General features: G+C 39.1%; 4 protein-coding genes and 1 pseudogene across 4 annotated transcripts; 2 read left to right on the top strand and 3 right to left on the bottom strand.

Annotated features, from left to right (window-relative positions):
* Positions 1–4694: 4694 nt before the first annotated feature.
* LOC121784240 (palmitoyl-protein thioesterase 1-like) lies at positions 4695–8528 on the bottom strand. The gene is made up of 12 exons (XM_042182403.1): positions 8155–8528; positions 7399–7483; positions 6999–7050; positions 6880–6900; positions 6751–6804; positions 6584–6634; positions 6167–6229; positions 5938–6003; positions 5646–5684; positions 5325–5441; positions 5159–5251; positions 4695–5078 (listed from the first exon to the last, which is right to left on the bottom strand). The coding sequence occupies exons 1-12, from the start codon at positions 8258–8260 to the stop codon at positions 4842–4844; spliced, it is 984 nt and encodes a 327-aa protein (XP_042038337.1). The 5' UTR covers positions 8261–8528; the 3' UTR covers positions 4695–4841.
* Positions 8529–9175: 647 nt separating this feature from the next.
* LOC121784224 lies at positions 9176–14071 on the top strand. The gene is made up of 6 exons (XM_042182389.1): positions 9176–9346; positions 11492–11948; positions 12284–12591; positions 12669–12725; positions 13100–13461; positions 13564–14071. The coding sequence occupies exons 2-6, from the start codon at positions 11587–11589 to the stop codon at positions 13828–13830; spliced, it is 1356 nt and encodes a 451-aa protein (XP_042038323.1). The 5' UTR covers positions 9176–9346; positions 11492–11586; the 3' UTR covers positions 13831–14071.
* On the bottom strand, positions 14041–14815 carry LOC121784231. Its single transcript, XM_042182397.1, has 3 exons — positions 14670–14815; positions 14540–14600; positions 14041–14443 (listed from the first exon to the last, which is right to left on the bottom strand). Exons 1-3 carry the CDS (start codon positions 14813–14815, stop codon positions 14153–14155), a joined length of 498 nt encoding a protein of 165 aa, XP_042038331.1. The 3' UTR covers positions 14041–14152.
* A 382-nt stretch (positions 14816–15197) lies between these two features.
* LOC121760000 lies at positions 15198–20988 on the bottom strand (annotated as a pseudogene).
* Positions 20989–20992: 4 nt separating this feature from the next.
* LOC121771932 (ethylene-responsive transcription factor 1-like) lies at positions 20993–21857 on the top strand. Its single transcript, XM_042168835.1, has one exon. The coding sequence runs from the start codon at positions 21272–21274 to the stop codon at positions 21746–21748; it is 477 nt and encodes a 158-aa protein (XP_042024769.1). The 5' UTR covers positions 20993–21271; the 3' UTR covers positions 21749–21857.
* Positions 21858–23672: the final 1815 nt, after the last annotated feature.

Here is a 23672-nt window from a genome sequence, read left to right as displayed (position 1 = left end):
CTAAGTGATAGTGTGTTGTAATCGCCTTCGTTTGCTTTGTATTCGTAATAATATCGTCTCACATTTGTTCGTGAATCTCGCGTCGATTCTGTATTTGATTCTTCAAATTGGCGCCGTCTGTGGGAAAGAAATCGGCGCGATGTCTACGGCGAAATTCGAATTGGAGAAGTTTACGGGCAAGAATGACTTCGGTCTATGGAGATTGAAGATGAAGGCCGTGATGATGCAACAAGGGCTTTGGGAAATCGTCAAAAATGGGGAGGCCGACACCGCCAAGGGTGCGGATGAAAAGGTCGATCCAAAGGCTCAAGAACTTCAACAAAAGGCGTATAGCACTCTGATCCTGAGTCTCAGCGATCGAGTCCTGAGGGAGGTTTCGAAGGAGGAGACCGCTGCGGCAGTATGGAGGAAGCTTGAGTCCATCTATATGACGAAGTCTCTTGCAAATCGCCTTCATCTGAAACAGAAGCTTTTCACCTTCCAGATATCAGAGGCGAAGAGCATCTTGGAGCAGCTCGAAGATTTTGGTAAATGCATGGATGATCTGGAGAACATCGATGAGCAGATCAAGGATGAAGATAAAGCACTTATGCTTCTCAATTCATTACCGAAGAGCTTCGAACAATTCAAGGACGCTATACTCCTTGGAAGAGACTCCAAGATCACCTATGAAGAGGTGTATTCGGCCCTGAAATTGAAGGATTTTCAGAGTTCTTCAACAAGACTGCAGAATCAGGCTGGGGAAAGCTTGAACGTGAAAGCCAATATCAAGAAACCTGAAAAATGGAAGAGGCAGGGTTCTGAAAAATGGAAAGGAAAAGGCCAAAGGGAGTGGGATCAGAAGGAGTCCAGGTCTTGCAACTATTGCAAGAAACCTGGGCACATCAAGAAAAATTGCTGGGCCTTAAAGAAGAAGCAGGCTGATGGCAATTCTGATCAGAACACTGCTGACTGTGCAGCAGATTTGGAGCCGGCTCAGGTCATGAATGTGACTGAGAGGCCCATTGCAGACTCTTGGATCGTGGACTCCGGGTGCTCTTTCCATATATGCAGCCACAAGAATTGGTTTGAGAACCTGACTGAAGCACAGGGATCAGTCTTGCTCGGCAACAACCAGGTGTGTGTTGTTAAAGGCATTGGTAATATTCGTTTTAAGGTGCATGATGGTTCTATTAAATTGCTGACTGAAGTAAGGTATATACCTACTATTAAGAGGAACCTTGTATCTGTTGGTGTGCTTGAAATGAAAGGATTTTCTTGTGTATTTTCTGGTGGGAGTATGAGAATTATGAATGGTGGTGCTATTGTTATGTCAGCCTCTAGGATAAATAGATTATATTATCTGGAGGCTGAGGTCATTGTGGGAGATTCCTATGTTGCTGAGGAACAGAATCTGGTGTTGTGGCACAAGAGATTAGGCCATGTGGGTGATAAAGGGCTTAAAGAATTGATCAAGAAGGGCGTTTTTGCATGTGATGATAGGGAGAGTGTAAAAATGTGTGAGTCTTGCTTACTGGGAAAAGGAAAGAAATTGCCTTTTGGCTCAGGAAAGCACAACTCCACAAGACCTCTGGATTATTGTCACAGTGATCTATGGGGTCCTAGCCCGGTTAATTCCATAGGTGGTGGAAGGTACTTCTTGAGTGTAGTAGATGACTATAGCAGGAAGGTTTGGGTATGGATCCTCAAGGAGAAATCAGACACATTCAGCAAGTTCAGTGTATGGTACAAGGCAGTTGAAGTTGAGAAAGGGTATGGCTTGAAGTGTCTGAGGACAGACAACGGGCTTGAGTTCCTATCAAGGGAATTTGATAACTTCTGTGTGCAAAGGGGAGTGAAGAGGCATAGGACAGCTCCGGGGAATCCACAACAAAATGGAACCGCGGAGAGAATGAATAGGACTCTCCTTGAGAGAGTAAGATGCATGATTTTTGAATCTGGAGTGCCTAAGAAATTCTGGGCAGAAGCTGTCTCCACAGCAGCCAAATTGATCAATAAATGTCCATGCTCAGCCATTGGTTTTGATACTCCAGATGGCAGATGGTATGGAAGCCTAGGAGGTTATGAGAAGCTTAGGATTTTTGGTTGTAGAGCCTTTGCTCACACAAGGCAAGGAAAGCTAGAACCTAGAGCACTAAAATGCATTTTCCTTGGCTACCAAGATGGTGCTAAGGCATATAGACTTTGGTGCACAGAAGAAGGGAATCAAAAGGTCATCATCAGTCGAGATGTCATTTTTGATGAGTCAATTATGCCATTCAAGCCTACTCTGCAGACAGTGACAACTCCAGAACCTGCTGGGGTCAGTTTTGATCAACTTGAACCAGAACATAGAGCCTCAGATGCTGCTGATTTCCAAGAGCCAATGATGTCCTCAGATGAGGAGAATGAGCAGCCTACTGATAATACTCCAGATGTCTCTGATCCAGAGCCACAAGTTCAGCAATATGCTCTGGCCAGAGACAGAACCAGAAGGGAAATCAGACCACCAGCAAGGTTCAGAGATGCAGATTTTGTATACTATGCCTTGTGTGTTGCAGAGGAGTTGGAGATCTCAGAACCAAGCACCTATAAGGAAGCTATTGGCAGCAAAGACAAAGAGAAATGGAAAATGGCTATGAAGGATGAGATAGACTCTCTCATCAAAAACAAAACTTGGATCCTAGTTCTCAGATCACAGATTCAACAAAGACCTATCTCTTGCAAATGGATTTACAAGAAAAAGGTGGAGGCCTCTGAGAATGATAGTATCAGATACAAGGCTCGCTTGGTTGCAAGGGGTTTCACACAGGAGGAGGGGATAGATTACACCGAGGTCTTCTCTCCTGTGGTGAAACACAGCTCAATAAGGATACTCTTGGCAATTGTGGCTCGGAGAGATTGGGAATTGCAACAACTTGATGTAAAAACAGCTTTTTTGCATGGTGAGTTGGAGGAGACAATCTATATGGAGCAGCCACAAGGATTCATAAGGCCGGGAGATGAGGATAAGGTCTGTTGTTTGAAGAGAAGCCTCTATGGACTGAAACAAAGCAGCCGGCAGTGGTACCTGACTTTTGACAGACAGATGGAGAGACTTGGCTTCAAGAAATCTGCCTTTGATAGCTGTGTTTACATAAGGTACAAGGGAGGTAAAGCTGTTGCTTACTTGTTACTTTATGTGGATGATATGCTTGTGGCAGGCCCTAGTAAGGCAGATGTGAAGCAAGTGAAGGAGGATTTGGAGGAAGCTTTTGAAATGAAGGACTTGGGAAATGCAAAGAGAATTCTTGGCATGGATATCATAAGAGAGAGAGCTGCTAGGAAGTTATGGTTGATGCAGCATAGCTACATCAAGAAGATGTTAATCAAATTTCAGATGATTGACTCTAGAAAGGTATCAACTCCAACAAGTCCACACTTCAAGCTCTCTGTCAGTCAGAAACCAGCTAATGATCAGGAAAGGAAGTTGATGTCTAAGGTGCCTTATGCAAGTATTGTTGGGAGTATTATGTACATGATGTTGTGTACTCGGCCTGATCTGTCACATGCCATAAGCCTGACCAGCAGATACATGGCAGACCCGGGTAGCACACATTGGCAAGCTTTGAAGTGGATAATGAAGTATTTGGTGGACACACAAGATTTGGGATTGTTGTTCTGCACAGCAGACGGTGAGGATGAGCTCATAGGCTACTGTGATGCAGACTATGCTGCAAATATTGATAGCAGAAAATCCCAATCTGCCTATATCTTCAAGCTCTTTGGTACAGCAATCAGTTGGAAGTCTAATCTCCAATCTGTGGTTGCGCTCTCTACAACGGAGGCAGAGTATATATCCTTAGCAGAAGCGGTTAAAGAAGCTAAATGGCTAAAGGGAATATTGGGGGATTTTGGTGTGGTGCAAGAGGCTGTAACTATCTTGTGTGACAGCAACAGCGCCATTAGCTTGGCCAAGCACCAGACTTTCCATGAGAGAAGTAAGCACATCGACATCAAACTTCATTTTGTAAGAGATGAGATAAGCAAAGGCGTGGTGGCAGTCAAGAAGGTCCACACCTCTGAAAATGCAGCTGACATGATGACTAAACCCCTACCAAGTGCTAAGTTCGAGCATTGTTTAGACTTGGTTAACTTGACTGCAAGAAGATGAGGGAATTTTGGTGAAGGTGGAGTTTTGGCTGGCCGGATGGTGGATGCAGCCAAGGTGGAGATTTGTTGGGTTTTGGTGTGGCTGGACCAACCATCGGCCCAAGTCATTATTGAGGGCCGAACTCGATTAAGCTCGGCTAACACCGAACTCGATTAAGCTCGGCTAACACCGAACTCGATTAAGCTCGGCTAACACCGAACTCGATTAACCTTCTCCAACACCGAGCTCGATTAAGCTCGGCTACCAACCGTTGTATTTGAACAGCTCGTTCAGTTACAACGACTAGTTTTTCAGTTTTCAGTTTCACATCTTGTTTTTCTCCATATATTAGTGTGATTCAAGAAACTAGATAGAGAAGTGAATACACTTTGTGATTCTTGAGCTAGCTAGGTGAGTGATCCACAATCGAGTTGTTTTCTCCGATTGAGTAGCGAGCTAAGTGATAGTGTGTTGTAATCGCCTTCGTTTGCTTTGTATTCGTAATAATATCGTCCCACATTTGTTCGTGAATCTCGCGTCGATTCTGTATTTGATTCTTCAATAACAACTCTGGACAAGAATGTGAGAGTCTGAACTCAGAGCAGATTTTTATTTAGGACAGAGAAATGGATACAATATCTAGTTCATGTTAGATACAACTAAAATCTGGGTATCAATGTGGTACAGAGGCTCCAGACTGATCTGAAATACGTCTACAAATCATGTCTCTTCAATCAGAAGCATACAGCTTGCGAATCTTTCCCTCATGAGCAGACCATGCTGAGGGATGGGATGATTTTAACAGTCTTAGTTGTGCAGTGGTGCTTTCGAGCAAGTATGGGACTATGTAGTCCTTCATTTCTCCATCGGAAACCTCTAGATGGGACCCCGACACGCTCACAAACTTCACTCTCCCAGCTTCATCCAAGGTCTTTAAACCAATCCAATCTTCGGTGTAGAGGGTTGTCTGGACATAATTTTAAATAAGTGTAACAATCAATATGGGATCGATGTAAAAGATGAAATATTTGACATAAAGCATAATACCTCTTGTGCAGGCAAAATGGGGTCCCAGGAGCCATCAGGGAAATACCCAAACCAAGCGGTGTCTTTCGGCACTAAAACCTCGTCGTTCTCAAACTGAAACAAAAGTAAAGAAACAAAGTCTTGAGCCATTCTACAGTAAAAATCTAAGCATCATGTTCTGATTCACCTTGATTAGCACCAAGTTCTCTAAGCTAGAAAACCGCTTCTTGTATGTGGAGTTCTTGTGAAACTCGTTGTTTAGCACAGGAAGGAATTTGCATCCGTTTCCATACGCATCTAAATCCTAATCACGAGAAAGAAGTGAGTCTGATCCAATCAAATAAATCCAACTATGAATGGCACAGGTTCAATTTATACACTAACTGATTGTGAAAGAAAGCATCCAATATGAGAGGGAAATGAGATAGAAAAGCGGAGTGGAGGTGTATAGAGATAAAAGAAGAGTAACAGCGAAACTGTAGTTGCAAAAGAAGATCATATCACTCACTGTTGGAATTTTGATATAGTTAGAAGGCGCAAGATGTTCCTGCAAAACACGTAAAGCTATACATTCATAAGGGGTGAAATGTGTGTGTAATTGATTGAATCCAATAAAATGAAGAGGTAGCATGGTTTGAGATTAATCAAAGGTTTACTGGCTGCCTGAGTTTATATTTGGAAGGAATATACATAGAACTAAGTTGGTTCAGAAAGCAGAACATAGTTTCTCTTTTTTGTGTGAATGTGCCAGCAGAATCTGCTTAGTATTAGAATAAAACAACACATGGACAATTCCGAACCTGGACATAGTTGCTGTAAATTGCCGCCTTGATCAAAGAGTCCACTAGAATGCAAAACCAAGCTGACTGCAAAATCAAGCACAATACATTTTCAGGACACAAAAAACAATTGGTATGTGAAATCGGGAATTAGCCTATCTCTAACCATCTGTAGTTGTTCTAGATCTTCCCAATGAAAACTCACCTTACAAGACATTGAATAGCATGATGTCTATAAAGGAAAACTTACTTTACAGAGGGGAATAGCAGCTATTCCAGCATGTGGACCTCCCAGAGATACAAAATTTCTGACCTGTTGCGAAGGCGACAAATATGATGAATTTCTACAAAAATTGCAGCTTGCAGATTACAGTTAGATCTCACACAAGAACACTTTCGTTGTCTTTGACAACAGAACTGCAAACAAGTATTGAAGTTGAGAATAGAGCATAGAAGCAAACACATCAGCAATAGATACATATACTTGCATGCTCTTTACCAGCCATCAGGTCTCATTTATTTGTATAATTTTAGTATGTATGACAATTTAGTCACATATTACTACTAAAAGGGCGAAAGAAGGATTAAAAATATGTAGACTGCAGGAATGAATCCTATAATATATGTAGATAAAATTTTAAAATCATTTATACAGTGATGCACTTACAGGTGGTCCTCTGTCACAGAGCTCAATGACACCTCTCCCGACCAAATTACCCTGAAAACATAAGATTGAGATGTCATGAGAATGGAAACCGTTCAAAGATGACACTAAACAACAAGAAGGTTTTGCAACTGATGAAGAAGATAAAACTCAGAATTTGCAATGTTGACCTGTGAGAGCCCGACAATGTTGTAGCCTCCACTGAGCTCACTCATGCTCTTCACCTGTAAGTTGAGCGCATTCTCTCAGAGAAAGAATCCCTTGTCAATAGAGTAAAGCCTTGGGTAAAGTTAAGATACCTTCTCACAGGCTAAGGCCGTCTACAACACAAAATCAGAATATATTAATTTTGTGTCTTCTGTTCATAATTCATATAGTGGGGCGATTATCTGGTCATTTCTTGAAGAAATAGTAATACCTGTTCAAAGAAGGGCATGGTCCACGAATCCATAGCACCATTTCCAATTTCACTAGAACAAAGGCAAGAAGAAAAGAACAAGAATCAAGTCATTATTCACTACAAATAAGAAACAAATAATTCCACAACTTGTTCTAAACTCCTCAGTCCTCAACTAGCAACTATGTTCTGGCAATAGTGACAACGAACATTGATTACTAATTCTTCCTTAAAAGAGAGTAAATCGGAGGAAGCTTATGTCAGAAAAGTCTAAACCTCCTAGCTATCATAACAGATTCGAATTTGGTGGAGTCATGTTAACATGTTGACATAAGGCTAGATCTTAAAATGCACAATGCTTCAAGCGTGGAAGAAGTGAGTAACATATGATTATATAATCGAAACAGCAAGAACATCATACATGCAATGTCCTTGTGCACCAGACCAATCGCTCAGAAGAGAGGTGAACTGTGAAATCCCTTTGTTATGGCAATTATCAGATATTCCTGCAATGTTATAGCAAGCAACAAGTCACCTATTGAAAATGTAGAAAGTAAATGATTTGGTTTCACATTACAAGGACCGAAAACATGCCATTTTCAGAAAGAGACAGATACGTCCTCATACAAAAAAACACACTCAAGAAGATAACACTAAGCTTCAAAGGCGAAATTCTCAAAATGGGAGTAATTAGAATTCTTATCGCGTATTAGGGAGAGCTTTTTTTTTATATTACAAAAGAGGGAAACATGCATCTTGCAGACGCTTCTTTAAGAGACACGCGACACACTAGGGAGAATTTTTTCAAAGGCGCGTATGCAAGACGCATGTTTCCCTCTTTCGTAATAAAAAAAACCCCATTTTGAGAATTTCACCGAGCTTCAAACTATCCTAATACTGAGTTTTCTATAAATGCTTCCAAGAAAACGGCCCCATCAACAACCTTATCCTTTTTAGACAGAAGTCAAACTCCTAATCTGAAAACAACTGAAAAGTAGAAACTGAGAAACATGAAATCGGTCTTCAACTCTCCCAAAAGTAGCTAAACTAAAGGGGCAGAAATCATAAACTATGTTAATTTGTAGCTCTCATTGATGAGACCACTACCCACAGCAAAGCAAAAAAGCAACAGATATGAAAAGCAGAAGCAAATCCATCATAACAGTCGAGAAATCACCATGAAAAACGACAAACGGGATGGAAAGAGCACTTCTTGGAAGAAACAACAGTTGAGCTATAGAAAGCACAGTAAACAACACCAATAAATTCTTGTTAGAGGCCATAAGTTGTTGAGATCAAATGGCCTCTAGCTCCACAAATGCTGGGGCGGTTCAGTTAGTTTGTTGCAGTTTGGGGGTTGTTGGCTTGGCTCTCCTTTATATATGGAGCACGATATAAGACTAAGAAACGTGGGAGATCTGGGGATATTGTTTAAGCCCTTCTCTTGTTTATTAAAGATCTGATGAATCCCCTTTTCAAGATTTGATTTTTTAAGTAGTACTGTGTAGAAACTTGAAACAGTGGGAGATCTGGGGATATCTTTATTGATATTGAAAAGAGCACAGAGTGCTCTTGCTGTATTATGAAAAGGGAAATTCAATATCCACTTTTTTTCATTTAAGTGTTATTTTTTTAATAATTACTAATATATTACAATTTTATTAGATAATTAATCATCACCATAAAATATAAATACCAAGGTTTGCAGAACGCAATATTTTTTGGGCATTTTCTTAAAGTTAATTTATAAAAGATAAGTATATATCATTAAAGTTTTTGGTCAACCTAAAGAAGAGGCAAACAATCTGCAGAGGCAGAGCCGTTTATTTAGGAAGTAATCACGAACAGATTTACATTTAATAGTACTCCTATTTTGTTAATAAGTATTTTTAATCATGTGCACAACACCAACTAATACTGCATAAAAAATAGTATGGTCGTACTACACAAAGTCAATGAAATATTATAGCCACGTAACTAAAAACTATTAGCAAATTACTAACATATTGTCATATGAGCAAAAGATAAAGAAAATCACGTTAAAATTCATGATTAATCATTTAATTCTTCCAATTTCCAAGCCATAAATATATTTACACAGGATAAGCAGTAAATTCAAATCAAGAAATTAAAAAAAGAAAAGAAAAGAAAAGAAAAGAGAATCAAACACATGGCATAGGTTGATTTTATTTTGACAACTCAGACATCACCAGAAAAAAAAACAAAATCATTTATCACGTCGCTCATCACCAAAGCTCAGAGATTCTGCTCTCAAAAATCATCACTACCAAAACCTTCACACATTTTTCTTCAACACCCAAACCGTTATAGCATGAACTGTTGATGACAACGCTAGGATTTCGGACAAGGTATTGTTTCTCGATCGCCTCATGTAATTTTCAAGGGCTTTTACTTGCTGTCAGAGACCCAATTTGGTTAACCCTTTCCGTTTCCTGCTGTTTACTCTAATGAGATGCGCTCTATTTGTGATTCGTCTGATTAATTGATATGGAAATTTGTACGAGTTTTTAGTCGAAAATTCAAGATTGATTTTTTTTCCTCTTTCTTTTGGTGGGGGCTTATTTTTCACTGCTTTATTGTGTCTTTTTGTGGGTATTTTTTGTTTTAGAAATTGAATGGCTGATTAGTTTGATCCTGATGTTTTTGTATTTCTGATTTTTCAAGCGTAATTCTATAAGCATAGCTCACGAATAGCCAAGTGATAAATGATTTTTTTAGTCCTTACAGATTATAGGGAAATAGAGCTCAGTTTTCACAAAGCAGATGTTAGCATCTGCAATATTCAATGACAAAGTTTCGTGTATCCAGCTTCAGCACGACTCAGAAAACATTCCTACAAACAAACATATTTTTTTTAAATTTAATGTACTAATATTTTTCATCGTATGGAGTAATTACAATGTTTCACTAATCCAATCCAACTATACAGAATATGAGTCAAAATACACACCCAAACACACATATGTACATGATTTTTTTTATGCAAGCTAATAATTTAATCAACGGGAGCAACTAATTAATGGAGCACCAACATTTGGCACAAACTATAAGAAAGATGTCTAGTTAAGCAACATAATTGTCCATGCTAAATACTCAATTATCAGATCATATAAGTTAATTAAGTGGCAAAGTAAGAGGTCACGTATGGATGTCATTGCATCCTTTTTGCCATAACACAATAGGTTTAGGTGTGCAGACTCATAGGTGAATTTATAACCGTTGGCCGGTAATTTTAACGTAAAATTTTGATACTTTTATAGTGATAATCTAACTAACGAATTTTAGTATTTATACCATATAATTTCGTAATAACTTAACCAATCTTCCTTTTCAAAATTTAATGTAATTTGCGTTAGCTTTGTTCATCCGGATCTGATCGCTCGATTAACCCAAGTGATATGAAAAAACTTAGTTTCATTTCCCTATTATCTGTTAGGACCAAAATAAGTGAAATGCGGCCCAACAGACTTTGTCGCATCCTCTTATGTTTTTGGTATGTGGATTAGAAGATGTCCTGTGCAAATGCGACAAATTCTAGTTACTGCTTATAAATGCTCGAATTTATTACTGATGATAATATCCTTTTGTATGTTGCTATCCTAGTTGTATTAGAGGCGGTAGGTTTGTGAGCTGGAGATTTTTTTCAGGTAATCAGAATAATTATATGATTTATTACCATTAATAAATTACTATAAACCAATTATATTGGACAAGGCATATAACGTTACAAATATTACGTCCTCTTAGTAACTGAGCCTGGTTGAACAATTTGATTTATATTGGTTGAATTTTCCGACGAAACTTCTGTTCTTTGGGGTTACTGTTGGAATGAGCTTTGAATGTTGTCCATGTCTTGATTGGAACATGTTCATTTTTTATCAGGAAAAAAAGGTAACACCTCTTGTGATAGTTGAGTGAGTTTGTAGATCATACCTTATCATTTGTAGATCTGAACTTGGTTTGTCGGTATATGAGGGTTGTCTGCCAGTCTGCATACTAAAACATGTTTAAGGTGGATATCCTGTGGTTAGACTTGTTAGATTTCCTTTTTTCATCTGGATACTTTTTTTCCGAAGGTAATCATTAATTTCTTGAAGAGTTTCTCTGAGATGTCATTCTTGGATTTCTTCAGCTGGACTTTATGTTACTCTTGATGCATATTGGTATATCAAAATATTTTTGTATGTTCTAAAGATGAAGACTATATTGTTTGTTATATTGTGGTCATCTGATGTCTAGGAATCATTTATAAGTCCTTGTTTAGCTTTTGGAAGTATGAGTAACATATCAAGCTTTATTGCTAAAAGTAGTTTCACTGCTTGGTTTGATCAATTTTCTGATATCAGTTGGTTTACTAGTAGATGTATAGCATCATCTTGAACAGTGGAACTTCGCTGCATTGTATATTTCTGCTACTCGTTATTTCCATTAGTTTGGCTGCAGGTCCTGTTCAACCTAATTCGTCATTGAATATTGTTTTCATTTTCCTTCAGATGCCATATGCGTGCTTTTTCAATCCCCCCACTCATTATGACTTCTAGTTGTTGATGCCATGCGAGAGACGCTCAAGAGAGACTAGAAAGCTAAAATGGAGGCCTCAGCCTATAAGTCAGATGGGATGTTGGCTAAAGAAATGGAAGATGAGCTTATGAAGTACACAAAGAAGTATGACCATAAAATGGAGCCAAACTTGGCCGTGAAGATTAATGAAGATCAAACGGATAGTGATGCAGAGGTTAACATCACTGAATGTACAAAATCTTTGGGCAATGAGCTTGTTGCAGCAGATGTCGATGACAAAACAGAGACCTCAAGTTCTTTTGAGGACTGCAATTCTGGTGTAGAAAGTGATGATGCCTTTGGTGATTCTGAAGCTTCGTCAGATTTTCGTGGTGATGCTGGTGCATCAGCGCTGGATTCTGATGGATTCGGTGAAAGGTTTAGACTGAGGTACTTATTCTTTTCAGTGCACTCAGTTTTTCTCGATGTCCTCATATTTTGTCCCTTGATGAAGATTGGAGCATCCACCCTTAAAAGTACTGTCCTATGTTTCATTGAGATATTTAATGTATTATAATGCCATTAATTATTAGCTGTGGACTCGAAAAAGTGGTTGGATGGGGGGCTTGTGGTGGTCGACTGGTCGAGTCATTGTTACCCTTGATTGAAGTATAGTAAAATGAAAATTAGGAAACATCATATTCAAGTCTTCAAACTTTACATTGTACCAACTCTTATAATGTGGTTGTTCATGCTTATCATCTTATGCCGCTTCTGTTATTTAGGCGGAAAAAACTGACAACTCATTGGAGGTCTTTTATTCATCCTCTTATGTGGCGTTGCAAATGGGTTGAATTGCAAATTAAGAAGCTGCAGTCACGGGCACACCTATATGACAGAGAACTAGAAGTATACGATTTGAAAAGACAGTCTGAACTGGATAGCTCCACAATGGTAGATGGCACCAAATCCCTTCCATTTTCACGGGAAAATGCTAAATTAGATGTCCTTAGGAGAAAGAAAAGGAGGAGGACTGAAGCAACAACAGATGTAGCAGCATATATGTCCCAACATAACCTCTTCTCATGTTATGGTAGAAATATTTATCCATTGCTATCAAACTATTTCGTTTGTTGCTTCTTGCCAGTTGAGAACTTGATATTTTTGCAGAAAATAAGAAGTACTTAACCGAGGGTGCCTTCATGAACAATGAGTTGAAGAATCCAGGTTAGAAATGATATTTTTGCTATATATTCAGTTTTTGCATTATATTTGCATCATCACTATGCGCGCGCTGCTCGCTTAATTGCTTATGCTGTTGTAGGTCTCTCTCCCGATGATTCCTTTATATTTGTTGGTGAATCTATCTGTTGTTCCCGCTCTCATTACCTATTGGACTTTGATATTGTTTAGTAGTAAATCTTATTCCAGGCTTCCAGCCTTACGAGTTATTTTTTGTTTTTTCTTTTCATAGGTTATGAATGGATAACGTGACTTTGCCTACCCATTCTTAGGTTATGATTGGATAGTATCATTCATATTCTGACTTGAGATTGATAGAGGTTTTCTTTTCTTTTCTTTCCCCCTTCTGGCTGGAAAAGCTAGCCGGAAAAGCACAACTAATCTCCCGATGTTGGATGATGATGATGAACTACTACCCCTTGATCTTGGAGATGATGATAATTCCATCGGACAAATACTTTTGAAGATTGACTTTCTACACTCTGAGGTGGGCAAGCTGAGGAGCAAATTTGATAGGATAACAACCGAAAATGCTGAAAGAATTTCTTTTGCCGAGAAATTGGACTTGCCGCCTCCAGATAGTGAAAATGGAGTAGAAGAAATGCATATAGCATCTCAGAGTACCGCTGCAGTAGTTTCTCAAACTGGAGCATCAAGTTATGTAGATGTTCCTGTGACTAGTGGAAACGTCGATCCTTCTTGCTTCAAAGCATACAAACCTGTGAGTACAGTACATAGCTTCATTTTCTATGTCACGTCTCTCCTCTCTATTCTTTGCATTCATCTCGTCTGCAGTTGTTAATGGTGTGAAATATGCATTCAGATGGAAGGTGAAGTACTTATAGATAATCAGAGGGTTAAGGAAGAGATGGACAGTTTTGAGGAAGTGAAGATTCAGGAAATGCCAATGGTGCTTAAGGATGAGACTAATAACACCACACCTCCCATTATAGCAGAACCTGGCACTGCAGATGATCAGCCGCCAGCAAAAGTCCGTTCTATTGCAAAACTTACCGGCGCTAGAAGCAAGAGAAAGAGGGGGAGGAAAAGAGCTGCCACCTATCGTCGGGGCAGAAGATCCACGGGTTAGCATCCTTAGGTTTGGCCCACTCGTGTATTGTTGAGGAGGAGGTAAGAAGATGAATATTACAGCTGGGAAAGGTTCCTATTGCCATTAATGAACTCATCGTGCAAATAGGACCACAAATTTTTTTTGGAGAAAAGTGTTGATTACATTACCCCTTCAACTGTAGATTCTGTGTTTATTCTTTTCCTTAGATTTGTATTCATGAGATGTTGATGGCAGTAGAAAACATGGAAATTGCATATTACTTGTGTGTTTGGTTCATCGAAATACAAGTTCAGGTGTTCATCATATATTACAGTATGTAGGAAATTATGGTTGTGGAATTTTATGCAGTGGCGTTGTCACGGAACATCTTTCTGGACAGCTTGACGGAGATGAGGGCCAACACAGTGGCTGAGGGCACAAAAATGACGTCGGGGATGGACTTGATGAGCTTTAGCTGAGGTACACTCTCGCCTGCTCTCTTGGCTGCCATAGCTGCTGGTGGTGTTACTATTCCTGTGATAAGGCTGGACTCGTCCAGCCTGCTTAGATTCACCTTCTCCTTCATAAATTTCACCAATACTTCCTTCTTCGCTGCCTCGTTTGGGGCGACCTTCCATTCACCATAACATTCCTGTGTTGACCTGTTTGAGTTAGCACCCACCCAACCAACCAACTAGGACTAGAGAGAGAGAGAGAGAGAGAGAGAGAGAGAGAGAGAGAGAGAGACCTGGACTTCCTCTGGAGAAGGAACATCATAGTGTTTACCAGGCAATGCAGAGTTGAAAGTGCTGGAAACATAAAACCAGGCTATTAAGATCAAGAGAGGGAAATCCTTAACAGAAGGTGAAAAATATTACCTGAAGATATTAAGCATTGCAATGTGAAAGTCCTCAAAAGTTTTGATCTCTTTATCTATGAATTGTCTTTCAAGTGTTCCCATCACCATATTTACCATTTGTGCTGTAGGCAAACCTTTCCCCATCAAACTCATGGCCAATCCCATATTCACTAGACTCAATTAGGCTATCTCAACCCTATATATGTATATGTATATATATAGAGAGAGAGAGAGCGAGAGAGAGAGGGATTTGGAATTGCTTGTTAGTAGTAGAGGAGATAAGTAGAAGCAAGGAATCCAGAAATGATTCTGAAAACTAGAGATTCCTGGCTTTGCCTCTCTAGTTTGGTCTTGTTCTAACAAAAGCTGCACTTGAAGCTTTGCAGATGCAGATGATCCTCTTTTACTCTTATTATAGTAATAACTAATATTTTTCAAGTATATATTCCACATTCTTGCTTGATTCGAGTTTGTCGATGCACTCATACAATAAAGCAACCTTCTTCATTTGATTGTCAACAATTCTTGAAACAATAATGTTGTCTTCTTCAACTATTGAAACTTCATCTCATCAAAAAGGTAAATATGTTCTTTGATTGTAATTTCAGCAGCTACATAATCGTGTGATACATAGAAAAAAGAAACAAAGAGAGATGGAGAAATGTTTAAACAGTGTAGTGTTGATTCATGGCATCAATGTCCAATCCTTTTAGCTTGGCAAAAGACGCGACCTTTCCTTTGAGGGTATGAATCTCTACCAATCTGCAAAATTAACACCATACAAACATTCTTAGACCCGAAACAGATAACGATTCAAACCAAATTACCAATTAACCGAACTTAAAAGCTAACCTTGCGATCTCTGCACGACGTTTAGCTTCTTCTGCCATGAGATTAAGTTCTGCAAAGCTGCTCTTTTCAAACAGTGAAGTTGGCTGAAGCCCGTGTAGTGTCCGTTGCTCAGCCGCCCATGCAGCCTCACACGCCTCCCTTCCAAAATCCTTCTTCATGGAGAACGCAGTCTGTGGATCGAGCACTTCATTCAGCTCACGTTTCTACTCAAAATTCATCTATTATGACAACAACTTACCCTTTTCTCCAACACAAGGCCCCAGGCTCTTCCACTCAGAGCATATCTAACTGCGAATTTGATGGGATCAAGAAGCATGTACGTCACCTTATTAAACAGCCAGATCACCCCCGTCCACCCCCACCCTATGCTTCTGATCCCAGCAAACTTTATTGTTGCAGTGGCAGCTATTACAGTTGCAGTCTGCCAAACAAGATACAACCAGAACTTAAAAAATGGTGATTTTCTTGGTTTGGGAACTTGTAAAGAGATGAAGCAGATTAGACGGGAACTGAATTCTGACTTATTACCAGCTGTGCAATGAGAAAAGCAGTGACAAGAAGGAGACCAGGGTGTTCGAAGAAAGAAAATCCCCTCGAGCTGGTCACAAAGATCAAGGCCTGGCTGATCGTGCTGACTTGAAGATAAACTGCAGATGACATCATCTCATTGAGTGGATCCGCTTGTGAGTGATCCGAAATGTTGTGGTGGTGGATGTTGAAGCTTCGTACGTTGAAATGATTCTACATACATACATAGAAAATGTAGGAAGAAAGAGCAAAGTTCTTTAGAAATAGGCATCAATGATTAGAGAGGCTGTTTGAGAATGGTATATGGAGAGATGGCTTTACCAGGAAGAAATCCGTTTCGTATGCAGCCCAGAAAAATATTACAGTCATTAGAGCCAAGTAACCTCCAAGGACTACCCCAGTTGCGAATATCTCACGTAGCTTCCAACTGTCCGGAAATGGAGAAGGTTTCACTCTGTCTTTCGATATTGTCATAATAGTACCTGAACATCGATCTTTCTCTCAGACAAAAAGAGGCAAAAAAAGGAGCTGTCTATGCCTCCTAAATCATAAATGACTTACCATCGTTGAGGATGGCAATGACGAGCACCATGAATGGAGGGAAGTCGAATTCCCAGAACACAGTGAGCAGCATAAATCCGAGCTGCAAGTACCATTTCAGAAAGATAAGGCACAATTTACATGCTTAGTAGTATGATAGAGATCCTATGGTTGAGATAAACTGAAGCTTACCACTATACGTATAGTGATGGAGACCGCGTAAATCTAGGAAAAGAGAAGGAAACTATTAATCTCTTACTAAGTCACTGCCAAATTTCTCTTGATAATAACTAAAAGGAAGAATTATGATTGTCGTAAAGGTGCTTTCTTCACCGTGTAGTTTTTCATTCTCTGGAAAATGGCGCGGTTCGTCAGCACAGCGCTGATGATCACGCTCAGTCAGAACTATATCAGAAGCACTACGTGCTGCATCTGTCGAGTCGGCCACAGCAATCCCTATGTCAGCTACTTTGAGGGCGGGGGCATCATTCACGCCGTCACCAGTCATCCCACAGATGTGTTTCCTAGCTTGCAACTTCTTCACAATCTCGTATTTTTGCTCTGCAGGTGACAATGATTTGGAATTAGAGCTGATAAAAAGTCGGAGCCCATTGATTGCGACAAGGATGCATACCTGGGAAGACGCCAGCAAAGCCATCGGCCTTCTCAATGAGCTCGTCCACGTGTAGAGAAGCATTCGCCTCATCCTTGGAACCACCGAGCAGAGATGACGAAGGATACATATTTGTGCCCATCCCAAGCCTTCTGCCAGTCTCCTTAGCAATAGCCAATTGATCACCTGTTATCATCTTGACACTGACACCTAGATCGAGAGCTCTCCTAATCGTCTCAGCACTGTCGTGATGAGGAGGATCAAAGAGCGGGAGAAGGCCAACGAACTCCCAAGGGCCACCGGGGCTGTCTTTGGTGCCAGCAGGCACTTCCTGTCGAGCAACTCCAAGGGAGCGGAGTCCACGCTCTGCAAACTTGTCGATTATGGCATGCACCCTTCGTTCAATCTCTGATCTATTGTGTGCTAGGTTGAGAATCTATAGAGATTCGTGTCAAGAATGTCAGCATCTCGTGTATCCGAAAGGTATAGCAGTTGACGAGAGTGAGACGTACCTGCTCCGGTGCACCTTTGCTAACCCTGTGCATTTTCCCTGCTTTATCTGTGTATGTAAGAGCAGTTCTCTTGTCTGTTGGATTGAATGGCAGGAAATGCACCTCCGTTATCCCAGCTCGTGCCTTCAAACGAAACCGAGTGAGTTTAGCATGAATCTATCTATCTATCCGTCATCAACAAGTATGAAAAGGTCATACCTCCTTTGAATCTCCCAGCATTGAGACGATTGCAGTGTCGATTGCATCTTGATTCTCCAGCCTAGATGCTCTTGCAGCCATCAGTACCACCGCGTCCCTGTCAACTCCGTTGGCAAACAGCTGCCAGTACACGACGTGGCTAAGAAGTTAAACGGAAGGCAACAGAGAGTTATTTTGTGCATTTCTTTTCATGACAAGTACCTCAATCATGTTCTTGTCCACAGTGAGCTTGTTCAGAGTCAAGGTTCCTGTTTTGTCACTGCAGAGGACGTCCATCCCGGCCATCTCCTGGTCTAGAGCAGACTGCACGGTTCAAAAACAGTCGATAAGAGCTAGGATTTCCTTTAGCAAACAGGACAGCAAGAAATGATGAGATTTTGAAAGCACCTGGTCTATTTTCAGAGGATCTCCTTCCAAAAGGCGTGCATCAGCCGGAATGATGTCTCCGAGTTTGATGCTGATTATGTCACCAGGGACCAGAATGGCCGCTTCTTCTTCGCTCCACTTTCCATCTCGTAGAACCTGGACATGATTAATCAGATTGGATGCACAAAATCAAGATGATGGCAGTGATAACTTTGTCATCACCAACAAACCTTGGATTTTGGAGCCAATCTAGCCATGAGGGCAGCAGCAGCGTTCCCAGCATTGTTCTCCTCGATGAAACTGATGGTCAAGTTGATGATGAGCAACACAATGATGCCAATGAAGTCAGGGTAATCAGATGGCTTATTCTGCAGGAACATATTGACTCAAGTGAAAAATGCTTTATGAAAATCGAGAAATGAAATGTTGAAAGAGGAAACAAACAATAGTACCCCTCCATGTGCAAGAGCAATGGCCATTGTAGCTGCTGCTTCCATCACCCAAGATAAAGGATTCCACATAAACCCCAGACTTGAGAATCTTGCTTTCCTATAAACATGAGAAGGGATTAGAAGTAATACTAATTAGATGAGAAACAAGCATGGCAGTGTGAAGAGGTGTTGCGAACATTTTTCTCTTGGAGTTTGTTGTATCCAAATATACCCAATCTTTCCTTAACTTGGCCCGTGTCCAAACCTTGTGGCGTGCATTCGAGGAATTTGAAAACCTCTTCGACGGGTATAGTCTCCTGCATTAATTAATCATTCAAGTTCATATGCCAAAAACCTCATTTTCAAGAATATTACAAGAAATTACCAGATTAACTTCTTCCCGAATGACCGGACCGAGTGCTATGGACTTGTCCATTATCACCAACCACCAAGATGATGTGCTGTAAAAATATCTGCATTCACAATTTCACATCACATTCATAGATCTATAAAGGGAAAATGGTTCCAAATGCATCAAAGAAGAAATGTGGCACCTCAAAGTTGTCAACAATTCATTGGATGTTGGAGATGTTAGCGATGGACAGAGTGTTCCAAGCAATATCAATATGTATGTATATATATTGGAGGTGAAGGAATAAGTATATGCAGTTGTAGACAAACCAACCAATGAAACAAGAAAAATGAAAAAAAAAACTGTGGATTTGCCATGTGGAGCCAAGTTTTGTTGGAACAGCCGGCCTGCCATCAAAGACATTCATTTGCAACAAGTTTTAAGCTTCAAGAAACTATAATATAGTATGATTCTGAATAACATGGGATTAAGCGACTGCCCTTTTTTCGTTTATTTTATTTTATTTGGAAAAAGAAAGTAAATTACTCCGATTTTATCATTAACATGCAAGATTTTCACGAGTTGAATATCCTTGAATGAACACATTTTGATCACAGAATTTAAGAAAATAATATTTAATAAATTAAATGAAGAGGAATAAAATAAGAAAAGAAAGTAGGGATATTGTTTTTACTTACTTTTATGTCATTGATAATAAAATTAAAATTAAATATAGGAGTATTAATATGTATGGTGTGGTTTCTTGATTGAATACTCCAATATAAGAATGTACGGACAAGGACAAGGCCGTACAGGAAGCATCTGCAGATTAACAAATGATTAGGGATAATTATCAAGTACAAACTATAATCGTACTTACCGTCAATCACTACTGACAAAATTATAGGAGTATGCATCAACGTTTGGCCATATGAATTAAACACTCTGCCACTAGAGCAAGTAGATCTTGGAGGAGAAATACACAAAACGAAAAACCGGCTTCATTTTCTATTATCTTCCTCTTGTTTTTAGTTTAGCTTTGTTAGCCCAAATCAAATTTTAAATTCCCTTGCACACATCTGAAGATGAATCTTTGTTTTGAATAAGTGAGTGAATAGGCATTCTTAACACAAATTTTGAATAGTGACACTCATATAATTCATATATATAAAGACGAAATAGTCGTAGCCTGACGGATCACCAGTTTTTTGGGCCGGTCGCCGGAGGTACGGTACATTCGTGGAAGGTGATTAAATGTCGAGGGTGGATTTTAATTGATTAACCATACTTCCTGGAAGGTAATTAATCCTTAATTCGTGGAACTATTTGCAGAAAGCCCCCTTTAGTTAATTCTTTTTAAGTCACGTTGTTGATCCAACTATTTAATACTATTAGCCATATTATAGTTTAATAGTATAATCTTTTTTATTGAGGCCCTACGTAGTACTACTACTATATATTTTTGAATATCAATATGGACAATGACGTAGTCGTATAATGGATGCTTTTTTAGAAAGCCAACCACCACTGTCACCATAATTATCAAAATAAAGAAGCATTTGCAATTTAATATTCACGTATTCACCTCATTGGCAAAATTGATCAAATTTATTTTTTAAAAATTCAAACCTTAAAGCAATATTTAAAGACTCGATTTTCTTTACCAACAAAAAAAGACTCAATTTTAACTTTCTTTGTTATTTACACCTATCATATTATGTGAGAGATTTAAATTGAGAACTGGACGACAAATTCAAAAGTGACATGGGGATCTTTATTTATCTGGATTAGTATTTTTTTATTTTACCAAAAATCTGGATTAGTATTTTATTTATCTGGATTAGAATCATTAATACATGATCAATTATCAACGCATGCCCCATCTAGAATAATAATCCTACTTTCCACCTGTTAGCGACCTGTCGTTTTGGATCAGACAACTTCATTATCGTTAATAAACAAAAGTAAAATATGTCACTCCCTACAATTCCTTTGAATAAAAAACATAAAAATAAAAACGTGGCTAAATTTAAAATAAAATAAATAAGCCTAATACATACATGCAATTTCGTAGAACTCAATAAGTCTCATTTCCAATAGTAGTTAAATAAACACTGTAATTCACTCTATATAAATCACACATCAAACACTGCAATTGCATTCACCAAAATTTGGAGCCAAAATCACAAAGATTAAAATTTTCCCCAAATCTCAATCTTCAACATTTCCATGATGAACACAGAAACAATGGAAGCTGAAATTGCATCCGAATTCGTTTCAGCTTGGCTCCAATCCGTACAGGACTATCTCCTCAGCGACGCCGATTTCCCGATCCGCGACGCAGCAGCGCTCTCCGACGACGACGACGGGGTTTCATCGCAGATGATCAAGGAGCTGATGTGCGGCGGCGACGACGACGGTGCGTCGGCGGCGGCGGATTGGAAGCGGTACAGAGGCGTGAGGCGGCGGCCGTGGGGGAAGTTCGCGGCGGAGATAAGGAATCCGGAGAAGAAGGGGTCGAGGTTGTGGCTAGGGACGTACGAGACGCCGGAGGAGGCCGGCTTGGCTTACGACAGAGCCGCGTTCAAGCTGCATGGGTCTCGGGCTCGGGTCAACTTCCCTCACCTCATCGGCTCGGGTGCTTCCGAACCGAACAGGGTGGGTAAGCGACGTCGTATTTGTATAGATGATCGGCGTCTTCGTTAGATGTAATTATTTCATTTAGTTTTTGATAAATGTAATTTGCGGAATATAAACTGTAATTTTTAGAGCATAAAATATAAAGTGTTGAATGCTTTCAATTAGGAGATCGGAAGATTTGGGCTTTGAGTAATTGAGGTGATATACTAAAAGGTAAATTATAGTACTTGCGTAATTTATAATACATGCGATATCTACCGAATCTATAAAATAATAGCATGTGGAATCAATTATACAAATACACGTTCATACTGCAACAATCCATTGAAGTTGACATAGAATTTATTTATTGTCGGATCGGTAGTCGGAATTGGAATTACTATTATTAATATGAAGTATGTGTGTGCATGCATGCGTGCGTGTAGTGTATATATAGTGTGCGCATGGGCGGAGCTAGAAATTTAGTTCAACAGGGGCAAAAATAAATATATGATTTTTTTTAAAAATTTGAGGTGGGGCATTTATAAAGGAAATTAAAAAAAATTAGAAATTAAAAAAAAACTAGAAATTAAATAAGAAATTAGTATACATAAAAATAAATTGAGGTGGGGCAATTGCCCCTTACATACATTAAGTAGATTCGCCCCTGAGTGTGCCTATGTGCACTCGTGCAGTGTGTAAATGTGTCCAATTTTATAACTATTTGGAATTCAAATTGTGGAATTGAAAATAATTGAAATTGTAATTTAATATCAAATTCAAATATTTTACGGTACCAAACATTGGATTTTGAATTGAAGGCTCAAATTCCAATTCTGCAAGGCCAATTTCATGATACGTAGCCTCAATCTATGTATATAAAGACATGCCCAAGTTTACGGAACCGCCGGTTTCAGTTCCGGAAAATCTCGAACCGGAATCGAACTTTGAGTGTATCTCGCGGTTACAGTTTGGTTCGAAAACTGCCGATTCCGATTTTAGTTCTGAACTGACGGTTTTTTGCGGCTCCGAACCGTAAACTTTAGGTATCTCTATGTTTATATGATCTAGATTCTAGATTACAGACTACGAAAAATGTTCCAATAAGAGTCGATAAATAAAATTGTGACATCTTGCTAGGGATTGATTTCCTAAATGAGATACGCTTTTATAGGTAACAAAACATATAAATGCATGTGGAGATGTAAACTCAAAATGTTAATATTTATACTTTTGATTATTCTATAATTACTTTTAATTATTAATAAGGTGAAGTTTAATACTGCATAGTCAAAATTTATTAATTTACAATGTGAATTAGATTTTTATATATGGATGCGTGAATCCAAAGAAGTGATTCGAGTCTCCTTAATTTCTGAGTCTAGACAAAAGGAAATAAATTCGTTTAATTAGATATTCTTTTAGCAAAAAAAAATCATAAAATATTGGTTCAGTCACTTCAGAATTCAGATGGTGGAGTATACTCGCAAACTTTAAAATTTATATACTCTGCTTCTCTCAAAGTGATACATTTTGAAAAACGACAATAGATTTTATATACTACTAACATGTATTTAGTGTGTTAAATAATACTAGTAATAAAACGTACTCCGTAGTAAATAAAGTAAAATAGAGAGAATAGTATTTTTTTAATGTATCCAAATGTGATAATGTAACTGGGAATATTTTTTTGGTGACCAAAATAAATCTCCGGTCCCACGATATTCATATACTCCCTCCGTCCCACATAATTTGACCCAGTTTTCTATTTTGGGCCGTCCCACATAATTTGACCAATTTCACTTTTACCATTTTTGGTAGTGGACCCCACATTTCACTAACTCATTCCTACTCACATTTAATTATAAAACTAATATATAAAAGTAGGACCCACATTCTACTAACTTTTTCAACTCACTTTTCATTACATTTCTTAAAACCCGTGCCCGGTCAAAGTGTCCCAAATTATGTGGGACGGAGGGAGTACTTTAGACTAAAAAAAGGAATCTAG

This window comes from Salvia splendens, chromosome 2, assembly GCF_004379255.2.
Source record: "Salvia splendens isolate huo1 chromosome 2, SspV2, whole genome shotgun sequence".
NCBI lineage: Eukaryota > Viridiplantae > Streptophyta > Magnoliopsida > Lamiales > Lamiaceae > Salvia > Salvia splendens.
Note: the sequence above shows the minus strand (reverse complement) of the source record. Positions and strands in the feature narration are given on the sequence as shown.